This window comes from Nicotiana attenuata, chromosome 12 (genome assembly GCF_001879085.1).
Source record: "Nicotiana attenuata strain UT chromosome 12, NIATTr2, whole genome shotgun sequence".
Classification (NCBI taxonomy): Eukaryota; Viridiplantae; Streptophyta; class Magnoliopsida; order Solanales; family Solanaceae; genus Nicotiana; species Nicotiana attenuata.
The window spans coordinates 33,751,424-33,761,378 of record NC_032000.1 but is presented as its reverse complement, the minus strand read 5'-3'; the positions used below and the strand labels follow the sequence as shown (position 1 = coordinate 33,761,378).

At 31.9% G+C, this 9,955-nt stretch overlaps 1 protein-coding gene across 1 annotated transcript; it reads right to left on the bottom strand.

Annotated features, from left to right (window-relative positions):
* Positions 402 to 3,616, bottom strand: LOC109236221 (peroxidase 11-like). The gene is made up of 4 exons (XM_019402416.1): positions 3,313 to 3,616; positions 2,085 to 2,276; positions 1,763 to 1,928; positions 402 to 1,042 (listed from the first exon to the last, which is right to left on the bottom strand). The coding sequence occupies exons 1-4, from the start codon at positions 3,556 to 3,558 to the stop codon at positions 609 to 611; spliced, it is 1,038 nt and encodes a 345-aa protein (XP_019257961.1). The 5' UTR covers positions 3,559 to 3,616; the 3' UTR covers positions 402 to 608.

Below are 9,955 nucleotides of genomic sequence, written 5' to 3'. Positions count from 1 at the left end.
GAAAGCCTACTTATTATTTTTTTTTAAATTCCAATTGTCACTTTCTCGTTCCTCTCTCATGAAAATAATATTTCCTCTCCCTGTGGCTTAGACTTATATTTATAGTCAGTTGCTAAGATGATTCCTATTTAAGCATTCTCATTCAATATCAGTGTTATCTTCTTCTTCTTCTTATTCTTATTATTATTATTATTATTATTATTATTATTATTATTATTATTTTGAGTTCTTTTTATATTAGCTCTTACATAAGCAATTTGAAGGAAGTAAACGAAATCTTTTCTTCGGAAATTCACTCATGAAGTCACGTCTTCCAGGGACTAAAGTAAAGTACTTAATTGCTCTTTGCCCAAATTCATTAGAATTTTCTTTTCAGTCAAGAGTTCTCAAGTTCAACCACAAAGTCGTCCAAATTAGAATTTACCTCAAATTTGTCACACTAGAATTTTCATTACTATGTATATCATAGAATTTTTTGCTTGAGAAATTACAAACAAATAAAATAGAAATTAAAAATGAATTCCAAATACTCAATATTCTTTTGTGTTTTACTTTTACATAAAATTTGAAGATCTCATTGTCTTTGAAGATCCAAAAATAGCACCATTTTACGTATTCACAAACCTGCAACTCTTCCTAACTTCACCATTCACATAAGTCTCTGGATTTGTAATATTTCCCATTTTCACCATTGATTCAGCAAATTGTTCAAAAAATGCAATTGTATTTGCAGCATATTTTTCAACAATTTTCTTTGTTTGAACTGCAAGGAAACTAGAATAAAGTTCTTGGTCTGAATTTATGAGTCCTTCTCCTTTAAGTAAAACATGGTAATAGGAATTGTCAAATAAATTTGGAGTTACATTGTCCATTGATGTTTCATTGTTGTCTGATCCAATATTTCCAATAGGAGGACAAACTGATTTTAATTTGCTGAGGTATGAGGAAGAAATTGGATCTATTATTGAAGTTGTCATTCTGAAATCTCCATATATTCTATTTCTGAAGTTCACACATCTTGCTTTTCCTATTGTGTGTGCACCTGCCAATAATGTAACAATTAAAAAAATTAATAATTTTGTCATAATTTATTAAGCCATGCAAATTCTTATTTAAAGGAGTTCCTGCTCCCCCTTTATATTTATATGACAGTATTTAGAAGCAGAAGCCGAGCTACGAGTTCGGTCGAACCTATTAATTTTTGCTCAAACAGTATATTTGTATTAAAAGATTCACTAAATATGCATAAATAGTAAATTTGGAACTCATTCATTAGTAATCGTTCTAAAATTCGAAACCCACAAGGCTGAATCCTGGCTCCGTCTATGTATTTAACTAAGCACATGATTTTAAGAAAGAATGAAAGACTTTTGAGATATACTAAAAGTGTCTTCAAAACTTGTAGCGGAGGCGGATCCAGGCTATGAATATTGTGGGTTCGAGTTCAGAATTCTACTGCAACCCATTCTATTTATTAGGTTGAAATTTATTAACTATTTAGCCTTCTAGTGAAATTTTTAACACGCATATATGGTTTGAGCCAAAGTTATTGGGTTCGGATGAATCAGTAACTTACTTCTACGTCCGTCTCCGGTGATCTTAGACATGCCATGACATTTTTACGGGTATAACTTATAAGAGCATGTTACTAAGAGTAAAATGAGAAGTTTAAAGTTAAGAGTTTTCATATATAAAAATGTATCATTCTTTTTCGGATGGATTAGAAAGAAAAAAGTATCATATAAACTATAAAAATGCTTACCAGAAAGAGCAACCATATCAGTAACAGAAAGTCCCTGTGAAATAAACTTAGAAATAATAGAAATAAGTCCTTCATCAGCTGTTGGAAGATTTGTATCAGTCAATTCATATGCTGCATTTTTTGAATCTTTTCTACCTACTGGAACATCCCAATAAGGTCCACCAACCTGCGACCAAATTAATTAAAAACATCATTAATTAATTAATTATTACCACTACTTAACTTAATCCTATGATGTTAATTAAAATAATACCCCAGATACCTAAACAATAATGTTCTATAATATCATAAATTAAAACATTCCAAGAATATATATATATACCAAAAGAACTGCATCTCTAGCAGCAATAGTAAGAATATCAGCACAAGAAACAATTCCTGGGCACTCTGATTCAAGCCTGTTTTTAATTCTATCAATAATTCTGAATCCTTTCAATGCATTCTTGTTGTTGGGAGCATTCTTTTCTCCTTTTAATGTCACTGTATCATCCAATAATACCGAGCCATCGCAACCCTGTAACATAAAATTTCAACCTCTTTCAGCATTTTTTTTTTTTTTAAGCTTTTAGATAAAATAGTCACGTAATTCAACATTGTAAAAAAACAGTCAAGATTTCCAGGGTTCAAATCTTAACGACACTCATAAAATAAAAATAAAAATATTTTCATGGGTTTGACGCGACTTTACACCAGTTGACCAATTTTGTGGTTATTATTTATTATTTGAGGGTAAAAATCAGAAATAGCCATAATTACAACTGGTGATTGACAAAGAGTCACAGTTTCAAAAGTAATCGAAATTTAGCCATTTTTCATATAAAAATAAAATCTGAACAAAAACACTCTTAAAAATCAGGAAATGTTTCAGCATAATGCTGGAGTTCGAATTTTTTACATATGAGCTTCCAGCATAATATACTGAAATTTTATAATGTGCTAGAGTTCCATCATAATATGTTGGAAGTTTATATGCAGGAGCTCCATAATCCTGCATATTATACTGGAACTTTCCGTGTGCTGGAGTTCCAACGTAATATGCTGGAAGTTTATACACAGGCACTCCATAATTCCACATATTATGCTGGAAGTTTATACACAGGCGCTCCATAATTCCACATATTATGCTAGAACTTTCTATGTTTCAACAAAATAGTGGCTATTTTTCAATGACTTCGCAAACGCTGACTATTTTTTGATTACCAGTCCGAAAAATGGCTAATCCGTGCTTTGAATATTTAACTTCAGACCAAGTAGCTACTCGAGCCATACACCACTGGTCTAATTTTGAAAAAGTGACCAGTTTCTAAATACAAGGCCACAAAAGTGGCTAGTTTTGTAAATCAACTCGTGTTTGATTCATGAAAAAAAACAATCTCACACGAGAGGGAGCATGTTGAGACATAATAAAATTATATTATCAAGAGTGTGCTCTTTCAAATAATTTACTTTTTAAATGAGATACTCACATAATTCAACAATTATAAGCTAAAGAAATGAAGCATTTTTAATTAATAGCTAAAATTAAGAATATTTTTATTTCTATTCTTTACCTGAACAAAGCAATCATGGAAATGTAATCTCAAAATCAAAGCAGCATTACGAGGATCAGAAAGACAAGCACATTCCATTTCTTTCCTAACAATTCCTTCAACAGAAGGACATGTTTTCTTGTAATAATCAAGACTCAAATGTGAATCACTAATCCCATGCAAACTGCTAAAACAAATGCTAAAAATTACCAAAATCAAGAATTCCAATATCAGAATTCTTAAGTGAAAATAATTAATAGAAGCCATTAAATTGATCTTTGCTATTTTTTGCTTTGATAAAATCTTAGTGAGTAGTGAAGATGAAGAGTACAAAATATCGTTAAGACTTGTCACTTTATATAGTAGAGAACAAAGGAAGTTAACGTAGGATTTTGGTTAAGATAACATGTTTTTTTCCTTTTGTCCTATGTTTGGTTTTCTTAATATTTTGGAGTATTAATATAAATTATATCTATAGTCAAGAGAAGATGTAACTACTATTGGCATGGTTGGTGAGTGATCTCAAACCAAATATTACCAAATAAAATGAAATAAAATCAAAGGCTTGTCGCTTTTTTAAGGAGAGTTTTGTACGCAAATACTAAGGCACGCGACCAAACCACTGTTTCTTTTCTTAATCACTCACTAAATTTTGAACCTTTCAAAATTTTGCTGACATTTAGAAAATGTCAAAGCTATTTAATTTTGACCTAGATGAACATAATAATATTTTGTGGACAACTACAAAGCATTTTTGTTGGTTCTACGTCATTTTGTTTTCTTTTGAGTTTAACTTTTACACATTAATGATGTATATAAATTTTACACTGTTAAATCCAATGATAGCGTAAAAAACATTAAATAGTCGATGTTTATTATGATATTAAAGTGAATTTAAAAGTTCTGGTTTCGCATGTAATTATTTTTTATTAAGTATCTGGTTTACCAAAAAAAAAAATATTGAAGTTTTATTAAACTGACTACGAGGACCTCATGTATTTAATTAGTGCTAGTACTTATTTGCAAATCAATGTGTGTTTTACAATTTGTGACTTCAACTTGAAATAAATAATTTGAAGTTGAAAAACTGTTTTTTGACAAGTATTAGTGGGGGAAAATCATCAACTTTTTGTCCAAGTGAATTCATATTCAAGCACAATTTCCATTTAATTTCCAAATACTTTCCAATTTCAACGTCCAAATACTCTTTTAGTCCTAATATCAACTTCACCCAAATATTGTCCAAACTGCAATGATCCAATGGTCATATTAAAACTAAATTATTAAGCACTACCATAAGGAGTTTGAACAGAAAAGTAGTCATTACTTGATTTAGATTTTGTTTGCAAAATCTAGTTAATCTGATTTTCAATTTGTTTATACATCAGTGTGGATTTGCATATCTACAAGTAATTTGGCATCACAGGTTATTAGTCCTGATTTGATGCACAAAGACTTCAAAGTCATTTTAAGACATGGAAACTTGCTGAAAACAAAGAATGAATTAACACGTTATTCATTCCATCGGTTTAATTCAGGGACAAGAATTGTTGATTTCTTCACATTTTGCTGCTTTTTCTTCTCTACAAAAGCTAACATTAATCATCTGGTTACAATCTTGGAGTGTCAAGAAAAAAACCACACATTGTAATCAGATGGCGCAAGAGAACGTAAAAGAATTAGTACCGATATTAATAAAAATTAGATGATCAATGTTATTCTCTTGGTTCACTTTAATAGATTTTTTGGTATTTTTTTGTGGTCCATAATATTTGATTTTTTCAGATATTAAGAAGGAATTTTAACTCTTTTTTTCCAAAATTACCCTTGAAATAAAGAACGCATGAATATTTGTTATATTTTCAATGAACAAATTAAGGTTAATATGATAAATTTTATTGTTAATTAACACTAAAAGGCGTATTTCTTAATATGTGAAACAATCAAAAAAAATCATAGTAGCTTTCAGATGGCACTTGGAGTACCAAGTGCGATACCAATAAAAACCAAGTGCACAGGAATCACAACACATGGCGCAACAGAACGTGAAAGAATGTTGATATGGACAAACATAGATAAAAATTTATTCACACCGAATTAACTAATATTATGATTAAGTCATAAATTAAGGTGAGAAACTGTACTACTACTACAATAACAACAACAACAAAAATCCAGTATGATCCTAACAGGTGAGATCTAGGGAGGGTAATCTGTACCAAAGGTATTAATCGGGCGGGCTGGGACGGGCTGGACAAAAAAAACGTCAGCCCGTACGGGTTCGGGGCGGGTTGTTATCGGGGTGGGGTTAACGGGTTGTAAATGTAGATTATGAGCTACTTCAAGAAAATTATGGTATTGATGATGATTTAGATGATATTTTAAATGATATTCCATCACCCGATAATCTTGAAACACCACCACCTACACCCGGTAATGCTAGTCAAACACAAAATATTAGGGGTGGAAGTGCAAGTAAGCCTCCTTTGCCTATTAAAAAGAATCGAAGATTAAGAAGTAAGTGTTGGAATTTTTTTGATAGACTAGAAAATGAGAAAAATTATGTAAAATGTAAAATATGTAAGGAAGTTTATAAACATGAGCCCGGTAAGAATGGAGGAACGGGTCAACTTCGTAGGCACATGGAAGAAATTCACCCTATTGACTGGGGAGTAGGCGATAAAGGTGGGCAACAAAAACTTAACCCGACCACTGGGGGGTTATTGGGTAAATACGATATTAAAAAAGACCGAGAAGAATTAGCTAAAATGATTGTTTTAGGTTGTTTACCTTTTAATTTTGCTTCTTCACCATATCTTGTTACTTATATTCAAAGAATTTATAACCCTATGTTTAAAGGTATTCCTAGAAGTACTTGTAGATCTGATATCTTTAGGCTTTATGGACAATATCAGACGTATATACGTTATTTGTTCGCAAGTCTTCCTTGTAAAGTTTCTCTTACTTCTGATATTGGTCGTGCTGTAAATGGAAATGATTATTTAACTGTTACGTGCCATTGGATAGATGATAATTTTTGTATGCAAAAACGTGTTATTGCTTTTAAATATGATGAAGATCAAAGTCATACCGGTGCATTTATAAGTAATACTATCCATGAAGTTGCTTTATTTTATAATCTTTCTGAAAAAGTTTTGTGTATGTCATTTGATAATGCTTCTAACAACAATTCTGCTATTACATTACTAAAATTGCATCTACACCCACCACTTCCTGAAATATTTCATATTAGATGTGCATGTCATATTTATAACTTAATTGTGAAGAGTGGCCTTGACTTATTTCACAATGAAATCTTTTTAGTTAGGAGAGCTGTTGGTGTAATTCAAGGAAATAATAGAAGTGCTAGATTAAATGCATTTAAGGAAAAATGTGTACACTATGGACTAAAACCAAGACTCATGCCTGAAGAAATAGTTACTAGGTGGAATTATACTTATTTATTCCTAAGATGTTGTTATAAATATAGAATGCCTATAACTGAAGTTGCTAATTCTCATTGTACCGATCCTAACCGTTTGTTAACATCTAAAACTTGGGATGTCATTGAAGATGTTGTAAAGTTTTTACAAAAATTTTATGTGGCTACACTTGAGTTTTCCGGAGCTTATTATCCTACTATTGTAAATGGTTTAGTTCATATTGCTGAAATTTCTCTTTTACTACATAAGTTGAAGACGAAAGACGGATATACTGCTGTTGTTGCACAAATGCTAGATAAGTTTAAAAAATATTTCTTCCCAGTTCCCCCTATTTTCCTAATTGGTGCTATTTTAAACCCTACTATCAAAATGATAAAGTGTCGCCAATTAATCAGTGCTTTATATACTTATATGGACATTGGAGCAACTGAAACTCCTGATAGTGAGACTTGTATTTCTGATCTGCACAAACATTTACAAATTTTGTATAATTATTACGCTAACATTGTTGATGCTTCTTCGGTTGTAGATGCAAATATTCCTTCAACTAATACTTCAACATCTGGAACAAATTTGGAAGATGATGATAATGTTCAAGATTATTTGATTTGGTCTACACTAGGAGAGCATCAACAAACCAGTAGCCGGAATATTGATGAACTCCAATTCTACTTGCAAAAGTCACCGGAGCCCCTCACAAAGGATTTTCTACCTCTGAGTTGGTGGAGGAGCAACTCAAATCAGTTTCCTGTTCTTTCGGCCATGGCTCGAGACGTTCTAAATGTGCCTATTTCAACAGTCGCATCAGAGGGCGCATTTAGCCAAGCAAGACAGCAGCTAGGAGATACCCGTCATTCATTGGGCAGCAACGCTTTGGAAGTTCTAGTGTGCTTCAGAGATTGGATTAGATCAGAACGGCGAAATCAAGGGCGTGACGAGGTAGATGAAGAGGAAGACCAAGAAATTGGAGATATAATGGTTTATGGTACCGATTATAATACCGGAAACCAAGAACCTCACATTGACATGGAAGAGCTTTCAAAGATGATGCAAAACATATGATTTACTATTTCTTCTTTTTTTTTTTTTAACAATTGTTGTAAACTTTTAATTTGCAAGTTCAAAAATTTTAAAAATCAAAAAAGAACTTGCAAATTAATTTGAAGTATTATATTATTCAATAAATATTGTGATTTTTTTATATTGCATATTAGTCTTATTCAATATTTTTTATATAGACACTTACTTTCTATTTTCAAATTTAGAATTTTTTAGTTTGTTCTTTTAATTCTAACCCTTAAAAGTTCAATTCTAATCTTTAATTTTAACCCTTAAAAGTTTCAGTAACATTGAAAAAGAAAAATATAATTTTATTTTAAAAAAATATATATATATATATAGCCTGACCCGCCCGAGCCCGTTAAACCCGCACCCGTACGGGCCCTATAGAACCCGAAAAATCCCAGCCCGCCACCAACCCGTTAACCCCATCCCGATAACAACCCGCCCCGAACCCGTACGGGCTGACGTTTTTTTGTCCAGCCCGTCCCAGCCCGCCCAATTAACACCTTTGCGCAGACCTTACCCCTACCTAATGCAGGTAGAGAGGCTGTTTCCAATAGACCCTTGGCTATATACTAATTAAAATAGGCTTTTTAATCCGGAAAATTACCAGCTATGTCCATTTATAAGTAGCTCATTACAAAAATTAGCCAATTGATAAAATATTACTAATATTAGCCAAATTAGCCAATTAGCTATTTGTAGCAAAAAATATCAAATTTTTGCTTTGTTTTGAGTGAGTGTTATTAGAATAGATTGGGCACAACTTAAGGAGCTTGAATCTCAGTTTTGGAATGATTTGGTGAAGTTTTGAGGTGGTTTGCATTGAAAATTCGAAGTAAAAGCTGAACATGAAAAAAAATGATATGTGTATCACACTGTGTATCATTTGTGTATCACATATGTATCATATTTGTATCAATTGTGTATCACATGTATATCCATGTATACCTGTTTGTGTGATACATGCGTGATACATGTGTCGCAGAAGACTTTTTTGAACTCGATTTAATTACGAATTTTGATACAAAACCAGTCCAAATCACCTCCAATCTTACTCAAATTTTGTATATTGACTTATCTATATATTTTCAACGAATTTCAACTATACCCATTGAAAAAGTTCCTTTTTTGTTTAGATTTTTGGAATATTGTATAGATTTTTGTATTTCATCACCTTATTTGCTACCCCGTCCATGAAATTTCCTTTCCGTCTTGTATCTAATGTTGCTAATCACGCTTAAAAATATGTAAGGTGATTTTTGCATGTGATTCTTTGAGAGAAAGAACCCTATTATTTGGTTTTTCAATTTTTGTTGGCTAATTTTGGTAAGTCTATGACTAATGGCTAGAGATTGGTAAGTTGAGATTTATTTGGGACATTTGTGTAAGTTTCCCTTTTAATCCTTGTACAACATTCAGTATTTCTTATACAATGTTTCGTATCTGAGTATATACCGGAAACCAAAAACAGTAGTACTAACTACTAACGCTGGTATGATTTTTAATACGAAATAAAATTTGAAAGAAGAATACATGCACTAAATATTATGTGAATAAGAGTATTTAAAGACATAAATGTCCTTAGAGTAGGCGATTGCTACATAATAATTGGGTAGAAATGACACTAGGTAGCCATTCTAAAAGGTTGCTATTTAAAAATTAGCCACTGCGTCCTGGATTTCAATTTTTCAGGACAAAACTATCCTGTGTTGTCATGAAGTTAGGATTTTTAGGACAAAAATAAGTACTGGCTAATTCCTAAATAGCATCACTGAGAATGGCTATCTGTGCACTTTCCCTAATAATTGGCGCATTATTTAAAACTGTAAAACAATATTGAATACATAAACAATCTCTGTATTATATTCCCTGCATACTGTAAACCAAGCAACACCTGAATTCTCACAGATTTTACTTCAGATGATAAGAGCTTCACAGATAAACTACATAACACAGTGATGATCTTACTTTACTGTGCACGACGAAAAATAAAATTGCTTTCTCATTGGATTTGTGGACAAACAATTTTAAGTCTCAGACGTCAATCATAACGCGTCTTGGCAAGCACATGTAGTCAATACATAGCTGGGGAATGGGGATGGATGATCCATTGGAAGATGAAATTCAGAAAAATTCAGTATCAGTACAAGATAATG